This window comes from Camponotus vicinus, unplaced genomic scaffold (assembly GCF_025532165.1).
Source record: "Camponotus vicinus isolate PSW18456_S1 unplaced genomic scaffold, iyCamVici1.0 SCAF_1, whole genome shotgun sequence".
Classification (NCBI taxonomy): Eukaryota; Metazoa; Arthropoda; class Insecta; order Hymenoptera; family Formicidae; genus Camponotus; species Camponotus vicinus.
Window position 1 is genome coordinate 23,622,386 of NW_028141945.1, and position 27,734 is coordinate 23,650,119.

Genomic DNA, 27,734 nt, shown 5'->3' on the forward strand with positions numbered 1-27,734 from the left:
AAAATATTAACATTTTGTTCACATATAAAATCTTTTTATTCAAATTTCTTAAATATATGTTATAATTGCACATATATTATTTGAACATATAATTGCACTTTTATATTTTTTTATATAAACATTTTACTTATTATTATTTATTATAAAATTTTATTCTTTTATATATTTATAATATACTTTATATATATGAAACACTTTAACACATACTATTAAACATTTACATAAACATGACATTTTTATAGTTTATATGTTTAGCTATATTATATATATATTTAAACTCTAAAAATCTCGTCGGTGCGGACTCTGTCATTTAAAAATTGACAGTCCCAGCACCCACCGGCGAGATTTTCATAGAATTCTTCTTAATGAATATAAAAGAGTTTACATACATTATAACATTCACTAAAAAAATTTTAGTACTGATAAAACAAAAGAAAACTTAGGACAAAATTGTGTGTGTGAGTTTTGAAAAATGAATAAATCTAAAGAATAGCTACTTAAAATAAAGGACGGATAATCACCGTAATTATAAACGTTGTCAACAATAACTCAAAACAAATTATAAATTATAAAGATTCAAGAAAAGACTGAAGAAAAATTCAACGAAGTACTATTTTAGTCCTTTTCACTATTCAATGTTTGTCTCTGCATACGCTCTTTGGCATGAGCCAACCATATTTTTATTGGAGCTGAAATCTGTTCGTCTGTAGCATTGCTGTGCAATTTTCTTACTGCACCTGGAAAAGTTTTTAAAATTGTTTATGAATTATTGATAAATAAAATTTCTTTAATTTTTTTAAAATTTCAAGTTAAATATTGAAAAAAAAATTTCGACCTCATTTCTACAATATATGTATACAGATGAGCGTTTAAAACTATAAACATATAAAACAATTGGAACATTTCTAAGTAATTTAATAAATAAATTTTAGTTATTTTTAAATTCATTTTGCCTCTAACATTAGCATTAATTAGTACTTTCCAGTTAAATTATATATACATAATTATATATTTGATACGTAAACATTTTTGTAAAATATAAAATAATTTAGTGTAGTAGTGAATTTAAATAAGACTTTAGTAATTTTAAATCGTTTTACAAGTAATTGCAATAACAGCTAGTTTACTTACACTAAAAAATATCATTAAATCTTACTTGATTTGTTGTGATTTGTTGAGTCCGCAGTTTATATTTCCTTGTTTTAAATATATATTGTAAATATCCCACGTATATATATGTATATAATTTTTCTTATTTCCCAGAAAGTATTAGATCACGAAGTTGATAATAATGTTCTTTTTGTGCAAACGCTGTAACATATAATAATAATTTCACATAAGAATACATTTAATATCTAACATATATTTAATAAGCTCTATGTTGTTACTGCAATTAACTTTTAAAATCATTTTAAAAATTAATTGCAGTAATAACTTAGCTCTTACTTAATCGCACACTATATAATTAAAATATGTTATAAAACTCACTTGATTTTTGCGAATCCAGAGTTTTACTTTTATTTTTTACATATCCCATCTATATATATATATATGTGTGTATGCGGAGATACTTTTTCTTTAGAAAGATTCTGCAGAGATCACAAAATGATAATTGATATAATATACGACAATTGATAATGACGTCCTTTTTTGTGCAAATGCTGTAACATAATAATAAGAATTTCACATAAAAATACATATTTTTGATACATTATAATATTCGATTGTGAGGTTATAATTTGCATTAATGAGGTTAATTTGTGTGTTTATAATTATGAAGTATTAATAAATCATTGAATAGCTTTTATAAAATACCCTTTTTACATTTAATTTATTTGAAAATAAAAAGGATTACCTGCGATTAATCACAATCGTAATATAATTGCACCAGATTGCACATAGCACTTGCACGTGGTCAGTGAAGAAGAAGAAGGAAAAGACAAATGACGGCAATAGCGGAAATTACGTATCCAAAATGGCATACATATCCGGTCATAAGTAAAAATGCGCGTAATTCAATAGTATATTATGAGAATATACGAAAAATAATATACTATAAGAGATATTAAAAGTACATTCTGAGAATATACGAGAATATACGAAAAATAATATACTACACAAGATGTTCTGATAATATCCTGTGAATATACGAAAAATAATATACTACACAAGATATTATAGAGATGTTCTCAGTATATTACGTACAGTACGTACATTCACAGAATGAATATAGAATATTCGTACGATATCATGTGCTGTGTGGGTAATAATCTGGATCGCTTGTTGGGATTCAGAATATGGAACAGATTATTTGAAATTAAACGGATAAATGGGAGATAGCCTATTTATTGCGTATATTAAAAATAAAATATAAATAAAAATAAAATTATTCTTATGGCCGAGTGTATTTATATACTTTTATAAATGTCCAAGATATTCACTTATCAAAAATGAAAAAAGTAATATGTCTTGAAAGTTCATGAAATTTTCACATAGATTCCACGTAGATTCTAGTATCGTTTTTGAGCGGATTATCCACTCGAATATCCACGTAGATTCAACGATATTAATCTACGTGGTAATAACGTGGATTTCACGTACTGTTTTTGTCGGGTAATCGCTTAATAGAGGATGCACGCAGTTTCCAAAGATGAAATTAAACATTTAATAGAGGATCTATAAATGTTTAAAGAACTCTTTGCATACGCCATGTAAACGCTATGCAAACTCTCAAAAACGCTATGTACAAACGTCTTTCAAACGCTGCAGTGTTGCAATTTTTGTTCTACAAACTCTTTACTAATCGTTTTTAAATTCTCGACGAACTTCCACAAACGTTCATGTAAACGCCAAACAAACGTTCATGAAACGTCTCATTTTTGCCAGAGCTTATCTATAAAAATTATTTGGTAACCCTGGCAAAAATGAGACGTTTGTTTGGCGTTTACATGAACGTTTGTGGAAGTTCGTCGAGAGTTTAAAAACGATTAGTAAAGAGTTTGTAGAACAAAAATTGCAACACTTTAGCGTTTAAAAGACGTTTGTACGTTATAGCGTAATCGTAAACGTTTGAAAAGTCTGAGTAAACTCTGTACACGAAGATGTATCAACGTTTACTGAACGTACTCTGAAAAATGTTACCTCAGCATTGCAAAACTTTCATGTAACATTATATAAAGAGTTTGTAGAACAAAAATTGCAACACTGCAGCGTTTGATAAGCATTCAAAACCCAACAGCGTTATGTAAGTGCTCTTACAAAGTTTGAAAAGCATATAAACTCTCAGAAAACCCTCACTCAACGGTTGTTAACGCTTTATAAAGTTTCTTATTTTCGTCAGGGAATCACTCCACTCTGGAGGTGCAGTACCGCTGTTGAAGATGCTGTTGAAAATAGAAGAAATTAGATCAATATATTCGGCAGGGAGAAGTTTTATCATTTTATATTCAATACCGTCAAGACCAGGGGATGAGTTTTTTTTAAGTTCATTACGGCTCTAATGACTTCATCTCTATTAATGTTATTATTCAAAACATTATATGTGTTAATATTCGAGTCAGTATCTTGTATCTGAACCGATTGGCTCACTACAATTCTGGGGTCTTCAACCCAGTCTGGAGATATTTCTGCAATAGTTTTCATAATGGCCGCCCTGCGGTCATTGTTTTGCCATTTGTTCCATGTTATATTTTGGAATGATTTTTTTAAAACTTTCATTTTTTTCCAAACGTAGGATAGACTAGTGTATTTGTTGATGCTGTTAATGAATTCATAAAATTCTTTTTTTTTGAATTGATGGTTTTGGTGGCAATTGCTCGTGCTTTCTTATACTCTATAAAATCCTTATATGATCCCGATTGTAGGAATCTCCTTAAATTTGTAAGTCTATTTGAAATGGCATTAGAACACTCAGAGTCCCACCATTCTACCGGGTTGTTGTTGTAATTAAGTAGCTCATCTTTGTTTTTTGAGCGGGTACGAGTGGAGTCTCCGTAGCTGGTTTTCTTGTTGGCTTTGATCACGGCTTCCCTCATGTCTTCGGTCAGTGCTTTATATGTTTCTAGGTGTCCGTTCGGGTTCGTATTTTCTTTAAATTCAGCATATCTATTCCATTTGTCACTCATAGGCCGGTATTCATAGTCATCAATGACCGCATTGCAGCTATTTGATTGGTTGAATGGGTTCTTAAGACGATCTTAAATATAAGAACGGACTATGAATACCGGCCATAGTATCAATGTAAGTTGGCCAGTCGGTGTTTTTAGTGGATATCCTATTTGTGATTTTCCTATAAGGGATAGGATTAAAAGAAGTGAAAGTGACTTCGATAGGATGATGGTCGGATCCCCAGGTGTCAGAGATCATCTTATATTCTATATTGTTTACAAGATCTGGAGTAACCATAATAAGATCCAGATTAGAGGATCGTTGTCCTGGAGCACCGCGTCTTATTGTGACAGTGTCACGGTTGATTATATAAAAATCCATGTCATAACTTATTTCCGCGAGCGCTGCTCCGTTCCTATCTGTATTGAAGCAATTCCAGGAAACGTTGTGAGCATTAAAATCACCTACAATAACTGTGCGGGAGTCCAAAAATTGTCCAAAGAACCGGGACCAATTATTTCTTGTCTCTGTGAATCCAGGTCTTCTGTAGACAACAATTAGGTTGTAGTCACCAGTGGTGCTCTTGATTTTGATACCACACGCTTCAGGGGGCCTATTACGGTTTTTGAAACGAAGTGAAAATAACAAAAGTGAGGAAATTTACTAGAGTATCTACAATTTCATTTGTCGAAATCTAGTAAATCTGTTCACTTTTGTAATTTTCACCTCGCTTCAAGAACCGTAATAGGCACCCAGAATTGGTTAAGTAATGATCTATTTTAAAATGAGTGACTGATAGAGATTTATGGGTCATGATGATCACTCCTCCCGATCTTGCTAGATGTGGAAGACTGTTATCTTGTCTAAGAATATTAAATCCTGGGAATTTAAATCTATCTGTGTCCATAAGATGAGTTTCGGTAATAAGAATAACATCATAATTGTTAGCATAGTTAGTTAATTCCCATTTTTTATTTTTAATTCCTCTAGCGTTCCATACTAAATTTTTTAAAAACATAGTTATTTTAAAAGTATTCTTATTACTTGTAAAAGATTCTTTATTTTTACTTTTTTAATATAGCATAATTCCTGTATAGACTGCAAATCCTTCGAGGTCATATCACTATCTTTTGCTGTGTCATAGCATGTCGTCAGGGGCTCATTTTGATTGTCCAAAGTTAATTCCCTGTTATCTTCCGTGTTATTTGTTTTTTTTTCTTTGTCAATATTGTTAGTTTTAGTATCTCTTGTGAGAATGCCTCTGTTTGTTTTTGAAATATCTTGTGCTCGTGTGTCGAATTGTTTATAATAGTTGAAAGATTTTTGTCCATGATTATTGTTATTGTCTAATAGCTTGTTTTTTCTTTGATGATTAGGTAACTTAATATTTGTAGATTGAAAATTTTCTCTTGAACTTGTTATAGATGAATATGTATCGGCAGGATGTCGGACATACCGAGTAGGAGTGTGCAATGACGGCCATGCTGCAGGTTCCTTCCAGGGATCTTGATACTCCTTATTGCCTTCTTTTAGGGAGAGTTTAGCTTCGTATGCAGAGACGCCTCTTTCCGCAACTATTCTGTTAATATTTCTGTTGAGGTCAAAGAGGTGACAACCCTTGTGTGTTGCTGTGTGATTTTCACCACAGTTGATACATTTGGGGTTTTCGTTACATGTACCATGAAATTCTTTGCCGCAGACAACACATAGTTTATTATTTTTTCGACAATATTGTCTAAAATGTCCAAATTTGTAACAGTTATAACATTGTTTGACAGTTGGTATATATGGTCTTATGTTAAGATACGTTAAGCCATTGTAGATATTAACTCTAGTTGGAAGATCAGATCCCTTAAAGGTTATAATTATGTTGTTTGTGTTGATTCTTTTAGTGGAGTTGTCTGCAGCGATGAACTTCTTCTTTGTCATACGCTCTATAGATATAATTTTATCCTTATTGTCTATCGCATTAATTAGTTTAGGTAGGGACATGTCCCAGTCAGTAATAACTCCTTTTTTAAAAGCTACTCTATATGGTATTGTCAAACTTACATCGGATTGTTGATTTAGTGAAGCGCCATATATGTATCTAGTAATTCGTTGGCTTCTTTAAAGTTGTTATATGTTAAATCAGCAGTGCAGAATCCTGTCTTCGTCACTTTAATTGGTTTATATTTCCATTCAGATGCTATATCAATAATTCTTAGATAATTTCTATTTCCTCTGTCAGAACATTTGTTAGCATTCAGTTTAGCATTTAAAATGAATTCACCATTGTGGTCCTTGTTATATTTACTGTTGAAATTTTTGAGGTTAGGATTTGTTTCTCTATTGTTTGTTTTAATGAAATTATTTTGTATTTTAATGAATTTTTCTATTATTTCATTTTCAGGTTGGTTGCTGAGACTTATATTTGTCTGTTGAGAGGACGAATCTTTAGGGGAGAGGGAGGGAGAGGGATTTATATTGGGATTTGTGTCGACGTCCATATTATTCTCATCGTCTGTATAGTTATTATTATTTTTTTTTTCGTGACTTTCCCTATCGTCAATGGTATTTACAAAGTTGTCTTTTTTTTTAAACTGTATTATCCTTCGTTATATCGTTTGTAGCTTTACGTTTCCCCGTTGTGACTTTATTACTATTAAATTGTTGACTAAATTTATCAAAACTATCTTCCGAAATATATTCTATTGGTTTAAATTGCTTATTATTTATTTTATTATCGTATGACATACTTACTTCTTTATCGATGCCAGAGAGGAATATATTATGGCTGCACTCACCGAGGATCGAATGTTCCAGAATTTGGTTAACCTCAACATGGCCAGTCTCCCGGTCAAAAGCCGGGAGAGTGGAAGCGCCTCGCGGCCCTGACTCCTCCTTTTCACTCAGGGTCGCAGAGCGTTTACAAAACTGTATATCTATGCCCAAAATTGTGAGAACCAGTAGAATTAAACCGGAAGATTTAATATAAATTATAAGAGCTTTCCACTTAGAGTCCCGACACACGTGCCAGCTCAACCGGAAGTCCAAAAAAAAAAAAAAAATGATCACACATACTAGCTGGTTATAGCTATACATATTCCCTCAGGGGCATCATAGAGCTTGTCTCTATGGTGTACGGGCATTTGCGAACCCGAGGTACCTGAGCTTGGTGAAGGAAAACACCATGTAACACCCGGAGTGGAGGCTTCGTTAGCCGGGTAAGGTCTCCTCCTAAGGGAAGGAAAACCCCGACAGAAAACCATTTTTCTTTGTTACAGACATGGACGACGTTACAAAGGAGACGAACTCCCTGGGTTCGGATACCAGGGGCCGGCGGGAGGGTGGTACTGTCCCGGTCACCCTCTCGTCGTCATCATACGACGGGCCATCTGGACTTTTGCCGGCGGGGAATCCAGAGGAATGGACTACCGCTTTGGGCTGTGGTGAGGACTGCCGGGTGTGCTGGATCTACGCGCTATTGCGTACGCCATGTGCGGATGCGTGTGGGATCGCAGGACTTTTGGACTATGTGTCGCTCATTAAGGACGAACCGACCAGTTATGATCGCGGGTGTCCGCGATATAGTGTGGTCGTGAACAGGGAGCACTCGAGACTTTCCGAGCTCGTGAGTGGTATTGATGTGGCGAGGAAGGACTCAATCGAGCGTCCTCGCACCCCCGAAGTAGTTCGCGGAGACAGTGGAGACGGGGAGGAGGAGGAGAGGGATCCCTCCTTCATGACTATCTCCTCGCCGAGTTCTCCGGAGGTCGTGGAGCGTGTGTCGCCGGAATGGACCCCGAAGGACAAACGCCTGGTTACTGGCAGAAAACAATATCCCAAAAGAGGTAAGCCCCAAGATCCTTCTTCCTCCGGGAAGAAGGAGACGCGTGGACGTCCCGCCACGACTGGCGATTATATAGGTCTTGCCGAGGCTAAAGAACGCCTCAATGCGGCCAAGCGGGAGGAGCTCCTCTTGGAGGACATCGAGCGGATTTTGGACCCTGCATCGGGCCCAATCTTAACTGCGGTCGGGAGGAAGAATCTTCCTCCCCGTGGAGTTTTTTCAGCCAGCCTAAAGGGGATCACTTCGCTGGAACTCAGGAAGCTGGCTGGGACATTCTGCTCCCAAGTTGAGAGAGTTGCGGGAGCCTCTGGGATGGACGAGGTCCTCTCCAGGGAGCTTCTCGTGTCCTCAATGAAACTTGGGGCCATCGCTGAGGAGTTCGCTGCGAGGGTGGGTGCGGCTGCGGATCCCCAGGTGGACGCTCTTCGGAGTGAAAACCAGGGGCTAAGGGGCCGCATATCCTCCCTCGAGCAAGAGCTTGAGCGTGTTTCTGGGGATTTGGCCGCCCTTCGTGCGGCGCTCCCCACTATAGAGGCCTCCATGTTTGAGAAGCCAGGGAGGAAGAGACCTCGTGCGGTTTCGCCCGGGGGGTCTCCGTCGACTGTTGTTGCGGGTGATCCTGCCGTCGCTGGGGCGGGGGATCGACCTGTCTCGTTAGCCGAGGTATCGTCCCTTTTGGATGGGCGACTTGCAGCTCTGAGAGGAGACATCGCTTCTATCGTCTTGGCTACCTTACGGTCGCCTCCTGAGGAGGGTGCTGGGGCTTCTCTTTCGAGAGGGGCCACTCAGTCTATCCCCCTTCCATCGGATGCGGATGATCGCGCTGTTGAGCGCGTGGCTGCTCCTGTTTCCGGGGGCTCCGCCGCCCCCGCTGCCGCGGGGGTTTCGGCGGATGCTTCGGGTTCGGGGGCGGTTGTTGTTTCAGGTGGATCCCGAGGAAAGCGCCGGCCTAAAAAGGCAAGTGGGAGAGCTGCTGCCCGGGATGGGCGTAACCTGGGGGTTCCTGCCCCCCCCCCTCGACGTCGGTGGTGTCGCTCACCATTGACAAGAAAAAGGGAGGAGAGGACAGAACTTATGCCTCGGTTCTGGCCGAGGCTAGGTCTAAGGTCAGTTTGTCTGCTCTGGGCATCGAGCAGTTGCACATGCGTCGTGGTGCTACCGGAAGCCTTTTGCTGTCCGTAACTGGGAAGCGGGCAGACGAGAGGGCGAAGGCTTTGGCTGATTCCCTTTCGCAGACCTTCTCTGCGGTTGGGGAGGTTCGAGTGGGTCGTCCCATTCGTAAAGGTGAGGTGCGAATTCGTGGTCTCATGAGTTTTTTCTCGCGGGAGGAAATTCTTTCGGCTGTGGTGTCTGCTGGAGGATGTAAGCTGGAGGACCTTCGTGCGGGTCCCATTAGGCTCCCTTCGGGATCGGGCGTGGGAACGATGTGGCTCCGTTGCCCCGATCATGTGGCGCGGAGTCTCGTTCGGGCTGGTGAGCTGAGGGTGGGTTGGGTGGCCCTTTCGGTTATCCCGTTGGATCGCCGCCCCCTCCAGTGTTTCCACTGTTTGGCCTTCGGCCATACATCAGCGAGGTGCGGATCGACGTCGGATCGTAGCAACTGCTGCTACCGTTGTGGCAGGGAGGGCCCACAGCGCTTCTGGCTGTACGGCGCCTCCGCACTGTGTGCCGTGCGCTGATAAAGGCAGGCCTGCGAACCACAGAGCAGGCTCAAAGCTTTGTGCTCGCCCATTCGTTCCTCCTAAGAAGAACACGGGCGATCGGGAGGACGCCTCTGAGCGGAGACGTCAGGTGCCGGGTAGACCGGATGGAGGGTCGACCCCTGGAAGTTCGGCGGTATTGGGTGAGGGCAGTCGGGAGGGGGTTCGAGCTGCGTCTGAAGACGCTGTCGGGCCCCTTCCTGACTCGCAGGGCTCTACGGAGCCCATGTCGTCGTCCCCTTGAATGGAGTTTGTCTGGTGACGTCTAATGTAGCTATGGGGGCTGCGGCCATGCTCTCCGGAGAGATCCGGAATTGTTTGGTTCGGATACGCCCTCTGTCCATAGTCTGGTGTTGGTACCTTTACCGTATGTTGGCGTGATTATCTGTGCCCTATGTTAGGTGTTACGTTTAGTACGTGTAAATGTGCTCCCCACCCTCGGGTGGGTTTGTCGTTGCTCGTTTCCTTATTGTTTCCTCGTGGTTTCTGCGCTTCGGCGTTTATGTGTGGGGAAGGTGCTGGTTGCCTTCCGTTCCGGGGAGCAGCGGGTGGGAGTGAGGGCTCCTACTCGCATTGCACGTCTCCCTGGGGACGAGGGGAGAATGGCTAATAGCTCGGCCGTTCTCCCTACAGACTCTTGAGTCAGGGTTGTGTGTGTAAGGGGGGCGACTCCCTTCGGGAAGGGTCCTCACAGACCAGGCTATAGGGTTGTCCACTGGATGTTATGCGCGAGCGGTTCCCGGTGGACGTAAATCCCTATTAACGGCCAGGGGCTATAGACAGGTTTTAGGGTCCGGTGCTGACATTTCGGGTCAGTACTGGGTGGTAAACCGGCCCAACCCACGTGGGTTGGGACAAACCGGGAGTCCCCCACGACGGCGATCAGTACCTCCCTCGGGTCTCACCGCCAAGTGCGCAAAGCATTTCCTGTCTTTAAAAAAAAAAAAAATAGCTATACATATAGGTCCATATTCTGAATCCTCTTTTATCGATAAAAGTGCCTCTAAAAGTGGCTTACAGCCAATCAGAAGGCTTATAAGCCACTTTTAAAGGCACTTTTATCAATAAAAGAGGATTCAGAATATGAACCATAGTTTATATTAGATGTTTAATCGATTGATTTCTTTAAACACATGTATCATGCAGGTGTTTTAAACTTCAACAAAACACGTATTAGGTGCTTTCCATTTACATAAAAACTCAGATAAATCTCACTTCTGTCTTTCTTCAACATTCATGTTAAAAAAAGACAGAAGTGAGATTTATTTGAGTTTTGATGTAAATGGAAAGCACCTATTATGTGCGGAAGCCGATACACGGCATCCCTATGAGAAGCCATTGAGAATCCGCCTTAACTCTCCCTCTTCTGCTCCTCCCTGCTCTGACAGAGCATGCGCGGGTCACCTGCTGCGCAGCGGGAGCTGTGTCTCTCGTCATAGGCCCATATTCTGAATTCTCTTTTATCGATAAAAGTGCCTCTAAAAGTGGCATATAAGCCTTCTGATTGGCTACAGACCGCTTTTAGGAGCACTTTTATCGATAAAAGCGGATTCAGAATATGGGCCATAGTGTCTCTCATCCAGCAAGATACTTGCTGGGATGCCGTGTATCGGCTTCCGCACATAATACGTGTTTTGTTGAAGTTCAAAACACCTGCATTATGTGCCTTCGGCCGATACACGGCATCCCTATGAGAGACGTGTTTGGTATCTGCTGGTGACCAACTCAACGCTATGTGATGCTGAAAGGGTTAGAAAAAGAAGTAGATAAATCTATACATTGCGAATAATATAATTCTTGTTTATTGCAATCTCTCCTAGACCCTAAAGGTATTTAAAAGGAAAAAATAAATACTCTTCTTTTCTTCCTTTTCTTATATTGGTGAAAAGTTATTAAATATTGGACTAGAACTGCTTTGGTTCGTGCTCGATATCTCTTTGCAATAATGTTTTCTGAAGGTCTCAACGCATCTCCAGTTTCCTCTGTCTAATATGTCCTGGACTGGCAGGTCGTCCAGCCAGCCACGGGAAGCTACTGCCGCTCGAACACTTCTCGGAGAAGAATCTATTCCTGCTTCCTTTAAAACAGAACGGACCCATCCAGCAATTGATGTCCTAGACGTTGCTTTGACTGGACCTGCTACCGTGATAACAAGTTCATCCAATCCTGTATTTGCTCGTCTCTCCTCTGATTTCTTAAGAAGAGCTCTGATCCAAGTGATTGGACAAAGCCAAATGTTCGGGTGTCTTGATAGCTTCCATCCTGACTGTCTGAAATGCCCTCGATCGGTCTTTGAGCCGAAAGCCGGCCATAGAATTATCGTATCTCCGAGATTCGTTAAGAAGTTCCTCGATATCTTTAATAAAGTGAGATCATGGATGCGACGTCCTGAAATCGACAGAAGTAAAGCTGCCGTTCTTCTCGAAACCTCAAAAAAGGATAGGTTCCGCGTTCCTGTGCTCAACCAATCCAGTAGCCGTTGAACGTCCCAGATCTCTGCTCTCGTCTCCTTGGGTTTCTCTAGGGAAATTGCTCTTAAGACTTGGCGTACTAGAAAGTCTGATGATAGGGGTAAAGTCGACTTCCCAGAGCAGAAAGTAGTAACTGCTGACTTATGGACTAAGATGGTACTGTAAGCAAATTTCTTTGTAATGAAAAGATTTGCTAAAGATCTGCCCAAGTCCCTACCTTGTGGATTTCCAGGGTCAATACCGTTGTCTCTGCACCAGTCAATCCATCTCTGGATGGGAGCTCTATATGTCCCCAGCGTAGATAGGCGCCAGTTCTTGGTAACTAGCATCTTCTCTTCAGAAGACCAATCCTGGACTAGATGCACATTAAAGGTAACGTTGTTGCCTCCATAATATATTTCAAAATAAGTAACAAATGTAATAGCATCTCTCTCGCATTTATTCAAATCCTCTTCAGTTATATTAGTTTTAAGTAATGTATGTAAAGTTGTTATCAGTAAAGCGTAGTGACGTAAAGCATCAATATGAAGCACACCTTTTAAACAAGGAATAGCGCAATCTAACATCCAAAATTTTATTTGAGACCCTTTCCATTTTAATTTTTTTCGAAACTCGCCTTGATGTCGATGAATGTCCTGAGATCGTCTAATACTTGACAAACGTTCGTCAATAGTCTTGATGTTTCTTTTATTTAATTTGAATGGAGACTTTGATTTAGATTGTGTCCATAATTTATACAAATACTGATCAATGCCAAGAAGAATACAATGTAAATAATCTAAAGAAAATGACCATACAATATTTATAAATGGTATTCTTAATAAAGAGCTATATCCTTTTACTCCTCTTACATCTCTTTTATGTGACTCTTCAACTGCAGCTACATCTTGCTTGTGACTTTCATGAGTTCTTATATCAGAATCATTTTCTTCATTTTTATATCTAATACCTAATTTTTTTACGTAATTACCAAAATGGTAACACCAGCTACAACCGTAGTGACCATTAAATTGTAGTCTACTTTGTAAAATAGGTCTGCAAACGGAGTCTACGTCAAACGATACTGGACAAAATTTTATTGTTTCTTCTTCACTGTCTAAATTAGTTATTTTTAGTCCATCTTCATGTAAAATTATTACCTGGTCAATAAATTTATCGAAAAATAAATTGGCCAATAAGTCAGTTTTAGGCTCTTCTGAACATGTAAGCATACCGCAAAGAATATAAAACTTTGATCTTAATTTTGGAGATAAAAAATTTGGCACTGCTCCAAGAGGCCAACCTCCTTGTTTACCACTACTTGACAAAGGTGCACCATCATTTCCGACGTTGTAAGTGAAATAAAAATCTTCAGAACTATTAATTTCTTCTGATAATTCACCATCATGTATATCACAAATATTTTTTGATCTTTCAGGGTTGCAACGTTTTTCTTTTATTTGATTCATGTAAGTTAAAATTTCTTTTTTGATAGATGAATTTTTAAATAACAAAGACAACTGATATTTCAAGTCAAGTATTATAAAATAATTTGTTGATTTTAAAGTTAGTACAAATTGCACACTGCACCGAGAACAAACTACTGTGGTACGTTTAAACTGTTTTTTTGATGTTGAATACAGAATAGATTTATAACATTTATCACAATAATAGTGAAACATTATCTCTTCGTCTGGAGGATCAAACATCTCTCTAAATCTATACTTTGATATATTTAAATGATAAAAATCAGGTCCTGCTAATATTTTTATCATTTCTGTTATACTTAGCTTGCATTCATCTGTTATTGTATGTCGAATATGTATTCCTGTAAGCATTGTCATGACATCTTTAACTGTCTTATTACTTTTTTCAAACATGACAGTATCATAAAATGGATGTTCGCCATCATCTGCATCATCGCCATCATCACTATCGCTAGAATCATCTAGTTCACTGATAATTCTATTATTATTACTTGTACTTCTTGTTGATACTGATGATAATGAGCTAATACTTGTCCTATCATTATTGAATTCCGAATCATTATTTTCATTAATTATAAAATTATCTGCAAAAATATGTGAAACATAGAGAACATTTAAAGAGATTTTATTTATATTAAAATTACATTCAAAACTAATTTAAATGTACAGACGTTACCTGTCATTAAGATGTCATATTGTTGACGTGACTGCTCATCACATTGCATATTAGGTGTATTGTCAATATACCGCTCACTGATATTTTCTTGACATATTGATCTTACGTTGAAATCTATAAATTTTTAAAATTTATAAATGTATGATACATAGATTTAAATAAGTATAAATTATATTCTAAAAAAAATACATCTGATTTCTTTACCAGTGATATGAGACGGTTGCTTTGTAAATAAATCCCATTTAGCCAAAGTTCGAAAATCACGTATACTATTCCTATGAGTATTCTCATAATCTTTATACAAGCCTACTTTGTAGCGTTTTGCTCTTTTTGGTGGCTGCAAATGCTCAAGATCTTCAATAATACTTGACCCAGATGAATCACTCATGACGTTCCAATATTGATTATAATCAATTGAAAATAATAAAAATAGCAAGTATAGAATATAACTTTGGTCTGAAAAAATTTAAATATATATAAAATTAATTCATTATTTTTTTTTGTCATATACTATATATACGTAAAACAATTAAAAACTTGATAAAAAATATTTTTTTCTTCTACTCTTTACATGTTAAATCGTAAATATTATGATTATAAAAAATTTTAACATAACCTTATAATAATGATTTTATTTTAATATGAAAATCAGAATAATTACAATTTTTCTTTCACTATATAGTCTTATACTTACCACCAATATTTGCATAAATTGTATCTCCATACACTGATTAAAAAAAAGTAATTAACAAAACTGTTTAATAAATCGCATATTTTCATGATGTAAATATTGCTACATGATAGAGACTGCATGAACACGTAATACAAATACATGTAAAAAAAAACGGGTAACATCAAAGAACTGTATTATCGACACTTAAAAAAACTATAATTAAAAAGAAAACACTTTTACTAAATAAGTAATTGTATAAGTAATACACGAATACTTGGATTATACATTTTTTATCATATATTTGTTAAAAACATTTTTAGGCAATTGAAAAAATTATCAATAATAATTAATTATTACACTACAAATAATGAGCAAAAAATTTAAATTTTGTGCTATTTTGCTACTACTGCCGTGCAGCGAAAACATACGTGCTATTGCGCAGTCGCAACTGGAGCTGATATAATTTTGTTTTGAAATCTTGGAAATAACAATATAACAAAGGAAATCACACTACACATACCGATGATTGTTCGGCAGATTGTAGTTCGTTAAAATTTTCTAAAAGTGTGCATGTGCAAAAGTGTTAATTGTGTAGTTAAAACGTGTCTTTTATTTTTACTTATATAAGAAATAAGAATATAACGTATTAGTGAGTATAATATGACATTTTTACCGAGCATATTACATAGTCTATATCAGTGCTCGGAGTTAGTTGCCCTTTTCGGGCCGAAATCGGAGGCTACGCCGAAAAGGGCAACTAACTCCGAGCACTGGTCTATATAAATGATATAAATAATGCAGTGATTAATACACGTGTTTTTGTTTCAACTATATAGGTTATCTTGCATCGTCGTTATGGAAAAAGATCCGTATAATTTTGCTTATGTAAAAGTAATCAGTGGAGATGGACTCAGTAAAAAGCGTATTATTAAAACAAGTTTATTTTCGCCGGTGTTGAATCCATCTACGCACAAAAGTACTAAAAAATACAATGTATTATGTGAAAAAATAGGACAAAAACCATACAAAATACAAGTTTTATTTTTTGGTGGTATATATTTATAATATATTTTTTGTCATTCAATGCTGGTATTTTATGAAGTGTGATAAGTTATATATATAGTGTGTTAAATTTTATATTTATTTTTAGGTTCTAGAGAAGAAATTGAAAAAAAAATTAATTCTCCAAAAAGTACAGCAAAAGATGATGATACTAGCATTACTCGTAGTAGTAGTAAAAGAATTTGCAATGTTCCTTCGAAATTTTTAACATCTGCTTCAGATTCAGAAAAAAAAGAAGAATGTATTCTCAAAAGAGCCTGCCATTCTGAATTAAATTCGGATGAATTAGAAGTATGATATAATATACATTACAAATCTTTCATTTGACAAACAAATCTAACATAAATAAATTGTTTTTTTTTTAATTAAGGCAAAGAGATTAAAGGGTCTAGCAAAAAGGAAAATCTCACTACTTGAAAATAATAAGGTATATATACACAATATATTTTTGAAATTTATTTGAAATTTTATTTTTTTAAAAGTTCAATCGATTTGAAAATATTTTCATTCATGTAGCAAACTTCAAGTACTATTGACAAATCTATTGATTCATCAACAGTCAACGACAGTTCCTCTAAATACATTGGAAGGATAGACAACGAAAACCGATGCAGGCCTACGGTAACAATTATATTCTCTTTTACATTTTGCGATCATTATAAATAATATTTCATTTTTCAGGAGCCTGTTTCAAAAGATATTACTCGACATATGGTAATATTTATTTTATATTCATAGAATATTAAAAGTATATTGTTACGTCCCTGGTTCGGGTCGCGGTCGAGTCCGTCGTGGAACGAGAAGAAGTCCGTTGTCAAGAGGTTGTTGACAGCGGCGGCTGTCATTTGAGTCTGGAGCCAGCTGTCAGGCTGTGTGGACGCGTTTCTCTTACGAGTCGATCCGTGTTATCATTATTGTGTATTTACGTTCTGAGTTACCGTTTGTGTTGTAATTGTGCAGTGCATTAAAGTTCATTAGTTTCCTTAAGTGCTTGTTTATTTAGCGCGTCCCGCGAGCGGCCGATCTCTTTACCGCGCGACTTCGATATCTATCGAAGTCCCCGCCTCGGGCGTAACATTTTTGGGGGCTCGTCCGGGATACCAGAATCCCGGGAGTGAAAGGATCTGAGAATCCCGAGAATAAAAAGAACATCCTGGCGTTAAAAATGGCAACGCTCCGTGAAGGACGAATGCGGCAGCGGACGGAGTATACGGAGCAGCTGTGGCGAAATGCTCCGAGAAAGGGAGGAGAGGAGGCAAACGATCCAGCTAAGTCGCTCCAATATTTTAAAAATGCGGCTAATAAATCGCACGCAGTCAGATCTGCACACGTAATTTGTTTTTTTTTTTAAAAAAACGTTATGTTAAAAGTGTTTCCTTTAAAAAAAGTTTTTCTTTAAAAAAAAAGAATGAATTTTGCCGTGGAAAATAAAATTATTAATAAAAGAAGTGTTTTAAAACTTTGTTGAAACTGTGTTAATGAAAATTTATTTGCAGCCAGTGTGTGTAAAAAAGGGGCGGGCCCGGATGTATCTTGAATAGGGGATTAATTCTTTCATTAGAATGCCTGGATGGCAATATTCGTAATTTCCAGTGCTTGTTTTAATAATGGTTGTTTTTATTCTTATTGTCTTCTGAATGAATTCTAATTGGTAGACTAATCCTTGAAGTGTTGTGGGAGGGACTCCCGGATTTATTTTGATTAGGGAATGGTTCTACATCCGAGGCCCGAAAAGAAAGTTTTGGATAAAAGAGTTTGGTGCTTTTTACTCGTTTAATTATTTTTGTTGTTTAAGGAAAAGAAATTTTGGAAACAATTCCGAACTTGACAAGAAAGATTAAGGAAGAAAGGAGAGGAAGTCAGAAAGAAAAATAAAAGGAATTATTTAAACATTAGAGGACGAAGACTGCCTCACCCACGGTTTTTGACCCGTGGTTTTCCCGTGGGTCTTCGGGCGAATGCCGAGGCAGGGGCCTGAGGAGTTCTCTTGGGAGAACGGAGGGTCCACGGGAAGATACCCCCCTCTTGCCTGAAGATTTTTCTCTAAGGAGAGAATCAGTGAAGTCGTTGGAATCTGTGAAGTCGTTTGATCCCAAGAAGACGTGTGGTTCGGTAACCTGCAACAGCAGTTCAGGGAGAACATGGAGGCACGTCGGGAGCTGAAATACGACGAGATTCCTTTGAAGACTTACCACAACGTGATTGTCGGGACGACAATCTTTCGAGAGGGGAGCAAGTGTTACGTCCCTGGTTCGGGTCGCGGTCGAGTCCGTCGTGGAACGAGAAGAAGTCCGTTGTCAAGAGGTTGTTGACAGCGGCGGCTGTCATTTGAGTCTGGAGCCAGCTGTCAGGCTGTGTGGACGCGTTTCTCTTACGAGTCGATCCGTGTTATCATTATTGTGTATTTACGTTCTGAGTTACCGTTTGTGTTGTAATTGTGCAGTGCATTAAAGTTCATTAGTTTCCTTAAGTGCTTGTTTATTTAGCGCGTCCCGCGAGCGGCCGATCTCTTTACCGCGCGACTTCGATATCTATCGAAGTCCCCGCCTCGGGCGTAACAATATTATATTAATCTTTTCATGTTTCTTGAAAATTTTGAAAAGTATTGACCTTTTTTAATTTAAAATATTTACTTGCATATTTATAGCAAACGCCAAGTCGTGCAACTGAAATACGTACTGTTCCTAATGATAATATGGATAATGCCTCTGAATCGACCTCTAAATGCCTTGAAAACAAAGAAAATAATAGTTATTGCGAATCAAAGGTAAACATATTCTATATATAGATATATAGATATAATAATTAAATAATTAAATAATAATTAAATCATGTAATATAGTGTACATCGTTTTTTTAAAAGTAAATAAATTAAATTTTTTGCAAGGGCAGTACAGTACTGCAAAAGTTGCAGTGATGCAAAAAGAAATAAAGAGTCTAAAAAAAGGTTGCAGAATTAGAAGAAGAAAACAACGAGTTAAGTTCAAATTTGAAACATTATCGTCTTAAGCTTCATGAAAAAGATAAATATATTAAAACTTTAAGTGACCTCAATATGGATTTACAACAAACTGTCATAGAAAAAAGCAAGGAGTATAATGGTAATAAAAACTTAATTAATTTAATTTAAATACTTAACATAAAAAAAATTGTATATACTTATTTATTTAAATTTTTAGATAGAGTTGAAGAGTTTCTAAATGCAAAGAATTCTATTTCAACAGGAGATAATTATCCGAAAATAGGAATACTAAGAACAACCGATGGCATCAACAGAGTTAGTATTATCTATATATATGTATATATATATATATATATTGTTACGCCCGAGGCGGGGACTTCGATAGATATCGAAGTCGCGCGGTAAAGAGATCGGCCGCTCGCGGGACGCGCTAAATAAACAAGCACTTAAGGAAACTAATGAACTTTAATGCACTGCACAATTACAACACAAACGGTAACTCAGAACGTAAATACACAATAATGATAACACGGATCGACTCGTAAGAGAAACGCGTCCACACAGCCTGACAGCTGGCTCCAGACTCAAATGACAGCCGCCGCTGTCAACAACCTCTTGACAACGGACTTCTTCTCGTTCCACGACGGACTCGACCGCGACCCGAACCAGGGACGTAACACTTGCTCCCCTCTCGAAAGATTGTCGTCCCGACAATCACGCTGTGGTAAGTCTTCAAAGGAATCTCGTCGTATTTCAGCTCCCGACGTGCCTCCATGTTCTCCCTGAACTGCTGTTGCAGGTTACCGAACCACACGTCTTCTTGGGATCAAACGACTTCACAGATTCCAACGACTTCACTGATTCTCTCCTTAGAGAAAAATCTTCAGGCAAGAGGGGGGTATCTTCCCGTGGACCCTCCGTTCTCCCAAGAGAACTCCTCAGGCCCCTGCCTCGGCATTCGCCCGAAGACCCACGGGAAAACCACGGGTCAAAAACCGTGGGTGAGGCAGCTTAGATCCCTTTCGGTTCCGCTCAAACTTCAGTTTCTTCAACTTTCACTTTTATTTCACCTTCTTTGTCGAGCTTCTGAAAGAATTTTTAAAAAAAAGAGCAGAAAACTTAGCTTTTCTAAAATTAATTCTTATTAAATAGCGGGCTCCCGAAAACTCCTCCCAAAACTTCGTTCATGAAAAGGGGCCAACCTATCGGAATGAATCACCTTACATCTGTGTCTATTCGACTTCCTTATTCCAAAGACAACATCACTAAGCTTTCTAACTATTTCATAAGGTCCCTCCCAATTACTTTGCAATTTAGGAGATTTTCCCTTTACCCTACGAGGATTATAGAACCAAACCTTTTGACCAATATTAAAATTAACTTTCCTAGCCCTTTGATCATAACGAATTTTGGAACGAAGAGATTGAAGATTCAGATGCCGCCTAGCTTCACTATGTACGTCATTTAATCTCTTCTTCAGTCTTTGAACGTAGCCTTCAGAAGGAACGTAGCCTTCAGAAGAATCGTAGCCTTCAGAAGAACCCTCCTCCCCCCTCTCTGGAGGGCTTCCCCGTAATAAATCCAAAGGCAACCGTAAATCGCGTGCGAAACAAAGTTCCGCAGGAGAGGCCCCCGTCGCCTCATGCTTGGAAGAACGATAAGCTAACAAATACATGGGAACCCAATTATCCCAGTCCTTCTGATCCTCCGCAACAAATTTAGCCAAATAATTCAAAATTGTTTGATGATGACGCCCGATCTGACCATCTGATTGTGGATGCAAAGCAGTCGTCCTAGTTTTCTTAATTCCCAAAAGGTGCATTATTCCCTGAAAAATATTCGATTCGAAATTTTTCCCTTGATCTGTGTGGACTTCTAAGGGGACTCCGTGGCGGGAAATAAACTGCTTCACAAAAACATCCGCTATTGTAGAAGCTCTAATATTCTTCAAAGGGAAGGCTTCAACCCATTTAGTGAAACAATCGATGACCAGTAGTAAATAGCGATTTCCTGCTGCAGTCATCGGAAGAGGGCCCAGTATATCCATCTGAACTCTCTCGAAAGGAGAACCCGAATCGTAAACTTGCAAAGGAGATCTCCCCTTACCCGATGGGCCTTTCTTCGCCACGCAGACTCCGCAGGAACGACACCAATCTTCCACATCATTCTTACAAGTAGCCCAATAAAACCGTCTACGGATTTTCCCCAATGTTTTGTTCACTCCAAAATGGCCTCCAGAAACGGAATCATGAGCCTCCTCCATAATCTGTTTGATGAAATTCCTGGGAACGACTATCTGAAAAAATCTCAGATTTGAAATTCGGAGACTCCCATTTCTTGAATAAGACTCCCTCCCTTAAAATTAACGCATCCCAATAAGTCCAATAAATTTTCGCAGAAACGTCATGTTTTACCTCCTGCCAACTGGGGCGTACTCTAAGTTCTTTTCCTCGCAAAAACAAAACAATGGTAGGATCCCCTTCTTGCCTTCTCCGCCACTCCTCAAGATCCTCGCTTCCCAAAATTATTCGAGCAAAAGAACTTTCCTTCAATTCCACCTTCGCGCAATACGAACAACCGAATATAGAACAAGGGCGCCTTGACAATCCATCAGCATTCTGGTGAAGATGACCCTTACGATGGACTATCTCAAACTCGTATTGCTGTAATCTTTCCAACCACCGAGCTAGTTGCCCTTCCAAATCTCTGAAAGACATCAACCATTTAAGGGAAATATGATCCGTCCGAATCTTGAACTTTCTCCCATACAAATAATGGTGGAAAGATTTTAAAGAGGCCACAATAGCCAACAATTCTCGTCGTGTAATACAATAATTCCTTTCAGCTTTATTTAACACTCGACTATAGTAAGCAATAACCTTTCCTGCGCCGTCTTGGACTTGTGACAGGACCGCCCCTACACCGTGATTGGAAGCATCCGTATCTAAGATAAATTGTCCTTGCTCCTTGGGAAAGGATAAGATCGGTGAAGAAATCAACTTCTGCTTTAATTCTTGAAATGCTTTTTGGCAAGAAGAAGACCATTCGAATTTTACCTGATGCTCCGTAAGGGAAAACAAAGGTTTAGCCATTAACGAGAAACCTTTAATAAACTTCCTGTAATAGGAACAAAACCCAAGAAAACTACGAAGCTGCTTCCTATTCTGAGGAATCGGCCAATCCTTTACAGCGGAGATTTTCTCAGGATCCGTGGAAATTCCTTGCTCAGAGACGATATGTCCCAAATATTTCACTTCCCTTCCAAACAGAGAACATTTTTGGGGATTAATTTTCAAATTTGCCGAACGCAAGCGAAGAAAAACCTTTCTAAGATTAGACATCTCCTCTTCAAATGTCCTGCCAAAAACAATAACATCATCTAGATAAACCAAACAAACTTTCGATAGGAGATCTCGTAAAACTTTCTCCATCAGCCGCTCAAAAGTTGCTGGAGCATTGCAAAGGCCGAAAGGCATGACCCTAAACTGCCACAACCCATTACCTATAGAAAAAGCCGTCTTTTCCTTGTCCTCCGGGCTTACCTTCGTTTGCCAATACCCATTCTTTAAATCAAGAGTGGAGAACCAAGAATTCCCTGATAATTGATCTAGAATATCTTCAATACGAGGCAAAGGATATGAGTCTTTTACCGTAACCGCATTCAACTTCCTGTAATCTACGCAGAATCTAAGCGAGCCATCCTTTTTTCTCACCAAGACCACAGGGGACATCCATGGGCTCCGAGATTCTTCAATGACTCCCCGTTGCCTCATCTCTTGGATGATACGCTCGACCTCCTCCCTAAGGTGTAACGGGATTCTTCGAGGAGCCTGCTTTATAGGTTCCGAATCTCCCACGTTAATCGAATGCTCCAAAATCTCACAATTCCCTGCGATTAAATTTTCTGAGAACACATCCTGAAACTCCACTAGGAAATCGGCGAAAATATCTTTCTGAAAACAAGACAGATTTTTAGAGTTTTCTTCGAAAAACATTTGCAGAGAAAGGGGGACTTTTCCTTCTGAAATTCGGAAACAAGGAAATTCCATTTCATCCCTTTTCTGGGGTTTCCCGAATTCTGACTCGAAGACCCTATCTAGTCCCAACTTCTCAAGAAAATCCGACCCTAATATACATTCGTCAGAAATGTTTGCCACCAACATCGGGATTTCCAAACGATACTTCCCTAATTCGATCTCAACGATAACCTTATATTTGACTGGAATGGTCTCTCCAGTCGGATATTTAAGGAAACAATTTTTGACCTCAAAACGACGCTTCGGCCCCTTAATCATTCTCTCACTTGCAACAGAAACGTCGGAGCCCGTGTCTATTTTAAATAAGCAATTCTTCCAATCAAGAAAACCTTTGTAAACAAAAGAGCTTTTCTTAGGTCTACTTATCCTAAAACATTGTTCAATTTCTGGGGCATTGGCCATTTTAGTCGAACCTGCCCCATAAAGTTCGACTAAACCTTGTTTCCCGTCAAAGACGGGCATTCTGACCGGAAGTGCCCCTCCGCGCCACACTGCCAACACTCTTTCTTCTGTAGATGGAATTTACTCTTTTTGTCTTTATAATTTGAAAACCTTTCTTTATTTCCTTCCCCTTCCTTCTTTTTATTCTCCTCACTCTGCCCGTTAAATCTATTATTCTTGCTAAATTTGTTAATTTTGTTAAGTTTATTGTTAAATTTATCGTTTTCGTTACTTTGATTGAATTGATTGAATTTATTCCTCGTAAAACTATTCTCCTGAATGACCTTTACAGCCATCGCTCTTTCCACCGCGATTTTTAAAGAAGTGATATTCTCTAACTGAAGAGTTCTTCTCAGGAAACCGTCCGATAGCGCAGCTATAAACTGGGCACAAGCGATCTTATCCCTCACTTCGTGAGAACACTCAGGGTAAGCAAGACGCGAAAGCCTCTCCAGATCTGCACCCAAAGTGGCCAAATCCTCCGAACTCTTTTGTTTTCTGTTGGTAAACTGGGTATAGTAAGTCTGGGCCAAATGCCCCTCCCCGAAACGCAACTCTAACTTTGATTTCAGCTCGTCGAATTTCAGATTCTCTATTTCAAAAATCCCATCCAAAATTGAACGTGCCTTTCCCCTCAAACAAGCAGCCAAGGCCACGGTTTTCTGAGAATCGCTCCAGTTATTTGCCCGCGCTATCAAAACGAATTGAGTGAGAAACTCACGCAAGGGGACACTCCCGTCATAATTATCGGTTTTTAATTTTAGGCCCAAGCCGAGATTCGAATTTTCTAATCGCGGACTATTATTAGAAGGACTTAGCTGTTGGTCCTGTCGTAATCTCCCCTCCAGACGTCGGAGCTCGCTGTCTCGCTCCCGGAGCTGCGCCTCAAATTCGGCTCGCATCTGCAAGCGTTCCTCTCGCAGCTCCCGGATCTCTCGCATCGCCGCCTGAAGAGTGATCGTCTCTGCCGACGGGCTGGGAGTCGCGGCTCGTATCCTCTTTCGTGTAGAGACGCCCGTGGGATCCTGTTGCCCGATGTTTGTCGTCGACATTCTAAATTTAGCGTCCTCACAAAGTTGGCAAAATCACGTCCCGATTGATCCTTCAGTATCCCGTCGATCCCGGACGAGCCCCCAAAATGTTACGCCCGAGGCGGGGACTTCGATAGATATCGAAGTCGCGCGGTAAAGAGATCGGCCGCTCGCGGGACGCGCTAAATAAACAAGCACTTAAGGAAACTAATGAACTTTAATGCACTGCACAATTACAACACAAACGGTAACTCAGAACGTAAATACACAATAATGATAACACGGATCGACTCGTAAGAGAAACGCGTCCACACAGCCTGACAGCTGGCTCCAGACTCAAATGACAGCCGCCGCTGTCAACAACCTCTTGACAACAGACTTCTTCTCGTTCCACGACGGACTCGACCGCGATCCGAACCAGGGACGTAACAATATATATTTATTTATTTATTTATTTTCGTTATTCATTGTTATCGTTTTAATACCTAATATTGATTTTACTTTTTTTATAGATACATCTCGGTAAAAATATTTTCGTACCTGAAAAAAGTTATTCAGCTTTTCTAACTAATTCCAAAACGCCTAGTCAATGCGCAGGTAATCTTTTAATATTAGTATTTGATATAGAAGAGCTAATGACAGGTACCAGGACAGGCTTCACAAGTAATGCGTCAGCTGTAGGCAAAAAAACGTGCTCAAAACTAGACGAAATTAAGTACAGTGTTTGTGCAGGTAAATTTAATATTATCTCTTAGCGAAACACTTTTGAAATAATATGTTTACATTTAATAAAATATTTTATAAATAATTTTATAGATTTTTATTGCTACTGGATGGAAGCAATATATAAACCAGATAAAAAACAGGTCGAACAATTTGACATAGATTTATTAAAATTTAATACGTATGCTGCTAAAAAAATTGCTGACCTAAAAAGAGATCCTGAAAAGAAAAAAAAGAAAAAATCATCTAAACGTTCTGCTGGTTCTGTCAGTGAAACTGATAGTGTTCAAGGCAGCTCTTTAGATAACATTACAAATAAAAACAATGGTGATAATGATAAAGGCCCTTCTAGTGATGTGTTGTCAAAAGACAAGGATCGAAATACTGAAAATCAAAATATTTCAGAAGAGATAGCGAACCAAAAATATACAGTTGTAAGGACTAATATACATAATTCTGACAACAGACATCTTTCTGATGAAACTACTACCCTGGCAAAAATGAGACGTTTGTTTGGCGTTTACATGAACGTTTGTGGAAGTTCGTCGAGAGTTTAAAAACGATTACTAAAGAGTTTGTAGAACAAAAATTGCAACACTGCAGCGTTTAAAAGATGTTTGTACGTTATAGCGTAAACGTAAACGTTTGAAAAGTCTGAGTAAACTCTGTACACGAAGATGTATCAACGTTTACTGAACGTACTCTGAAAAATGTTACCTCAGCATTGCAAAACTTTCATGTAACATTATATGTATAAAGAGTTTGTAGAACAAAAATTGCAACACTGCAGCGTTTGATAAGCATTCAAAACCCAACAGCGTTATGTAAGTGCTCTTACAAAGTTTGAAAAGCATATAAACTCTCAGAAAACCCTCACTCAACGGTTGTTAACGCTTTATAAAGTTTCTTATTTTCGCCAGGGCTATTGCATCTTCCCTTAATAATTTATTAAAATTTTCTAATTCTTGAACTGTAACAATCGGAAACTGTGGTAATAGATTACACAGGCCCACAAAAAAAAAAGTTTGCAGTACTTTTGACCAGACATACTTTTTCTTTCGTATTTTTTGACGTTGAATCCGAATCTGCAATAAAAATGTAGCCTTCTCCTGCATACTTTTAACTTTCCTTAGAAAAACCCCATTTTTTACGTTTTTTTCTTGGTTTTTTAAAATTAAAAGAAATGGAAGAAAGATACGATTAATTTGACTTCAGAATTGAATTCTACGGTAAAAAATACATCAAAAACCATGTCTTGAATATTTTTTTAATGAGATTTCAACCCCTCATACGGCGTTGAAAAGGCTAAAGAACCAGAAAAAGCCAACATTCATTCCAAATTTGATTAAAACGCGATTAAAATTTGATTCTACAACTTTGAAAGAGTTTATAGGCATTATAAATACTACTCTGGGGATTTTTGAGGTCGCTGATCATGAATTTGACGTCAGATTTTTTAAAAGACCACTCCCAGGAGACGTTAGTGGATAGCATACGAGATAAATTAATTGGTTTTTCTGAAAATCGATGTTTCAAATACTATTTTGGCGGTTTTCCATAACATGGTTCATGAAAACAAGGTTTATTTGGACTGTTAATTGTGAATTGGATTTGAAATTCATGATCAGCGACGCTAATAAACCCCGGTATAGTATTTTCAGCTAATTTCAAGAAAGTGTCTCATACTTTTAATGATACTGTAATTGAGATAATGCAATACTTGCTAACAAATCTGAATTTCAGTGGCGAGGTGACGGATACTAGGTGTCAACGCTTTCTCTCTCTCTTTCTCCCCCTCTCTCTCTCTCTCTCTCTTTCTGAAATATGTTTTACCGAATACAATTCTTTATTTGAAAAATAAGTTTTAAGTAAATCTAAATATTCTTCTGCTCGATTTTTATCAGCATAACCGATAGGAATAGATCTTTGCCATCTTAAACATAAAGTGTTAGTTTAATCTGAAGCTCAAGTTGGGGTGAAAGAAGCCCAATCACAATTGTCACTTGTATTCGAGACGTATTATGATATCTCAAACAAGTATTAGTACTCAATAGTGGTACTATCAAAAACCAATTAATTTATCCCGTATGCTATCCACTAACGTCTCCTGGGAGTGGTCTTTTAAAAAATCTGACATCAAATTCATGATCAGCGACCTCAAAAATCCCCAGAGTAGTATTTACAATGCCTATAAACTCTTTCAAAGTTGTAGAATCAAATTTTAATCGCGTTTTAATCAAATTTGGAATGAATGTTGGCTTTTTCTGGTTCTTTAGCCTTTTCAACGCCGTATGAGGGGTTGAAATCTCATTAAAAAAATATTCAAGACATGGTTTTTGATGTATTTTTTACCGTAGAATTCAATTCTGAAGTCAAATTAATCGTATCTTTCTTCCATTTTTTTTTAATTTAAAAAACCACGAAAAAAACGTAAAAAATGGGGTTTTTCTAAGGAAAGTTAAAAATATGCAGGAGAAGGCTACATTTTTATTGCAGATTCGGATTCAGCGTCAAAAAATACGAAAGAAAAAGTATGTCTGGTCAAAAGTACTG

At 38.3% G+C, this 27,734-nt stretch overlaps 2 protein-coding genes and 1 long non-coding RNA gene across 10 annotated transcripts; 1 reads left to right on the forward strand and 2 right to left on the reverse strand.

The window, feature by feature from the left end:
• Window positions 1–12: 12 nt before the first annotated feature.
• On the reverse strand, window positions 13–2,010 carry LOC145959727 (uncharacterized). Its single transcript, XR_014435149.1, has 4 exons — window positions 1,856–2,010; window positions 1,489–1,661; window positions 1,157–1,311; window positions 13–737 (listed from the first exon to the last, which is right to left on the reverse strand). It is a non-coding gene; the product is annotated as an uncharacterized LOC145959727 (long non-coding RNA).
• Window positions 2,011–11,412: 9,402 nt separating this feature from the next.
• On the reverse strand, window positions 11,413–19,142 carry LOC145959732 (uncharacterized). Of its 4 annotated transcripts, none has more exons than XM_083078848.1 (5): window positions 18,180–19,142; window positions 14,947–18,104; window positions 14,457–14,708; window positions 14,253–14,366; window positions 11,413–14,160 (listed from the first exon to the last, which is right to left on the reverse strand). In XM_083078848.1, the coding sequence occupies exons 3-5, from the start codon at window positions 14,638–14,640 to the stop codon at window positions 11,513–11,515; spliced, it is 2,946 nt and encodes a 981-aa protein (XP_082934974.1). In that variant the 5' UTR covers window positions 14,641–14,708; window positions 14,947–18,104; window positions 18,180–19,142; the 3' UTR covers window positions 11,413–11,512. The 4 variants fall into 4 exon arrangements, with proteins under 4 accessions (XP_082934974.1, XP_082934976.1, XP_082934975.1 ...); XM_083078850.1 differs by having other exon boundaries at window positions 11,413–12,465; window positions 12,727–14,160; window positions 14,947–19,141; XM_083078849.1 differs by having other exon boundaries at window positions 11,413–12,465; window positions 12,646–14,160; window positions 14,947–19,141.
• Window positions 15,189–26,382, forward strand: LOC145959733 (uncharacterized). 5 transcript variants are annotated; one of them, XR_014435155.1, is made up of 9 exons: window positions 15,189–15,574; window positions 15,762–15,976; window positions 16,076–16,278; window positions 16,358–16,414; window positions 16,504–16,608; window positions 16,669–16,701; window positions 18,635–18,754; window positions 18,880–19,088; window positions 19,167–19,264. XR_014435155.1 is itself a non-coding variant. In XM_083078851.1 (8 exons), exons 2-8 carry the CDS (start codon window positions 15,781–15,783, stop codon window positions 25,736–25,738), a joined length of 1,278 nt encoding a protein of 425 aa, XP_082934977.1. In that variant the 5' UTR covers window positions 15,189–15,574; window positions 15,762–15,780; the 3' UTR covers window positions 25,739–26,382. The 5 variants fall into 5 exon arrangements, 3 of the variants coding, with proteins under 3 accessions (XP_082934977.1, XP_082934979.1, XP_082934978.1); XR_014435156.1 differs by having other exon boundaries at window positions 19,212–19,261; XM_083078851.1 differs by lacking the exons at window positions 18,635–18,754; window positions 18,880–19,088; window positions 19,167–19,264 and adding exons at window positions 24,971–25,190; window positions 25,275–26,382.
• Window positions 26,383–27,734: the final 1,352 nt, after the last annotated feature.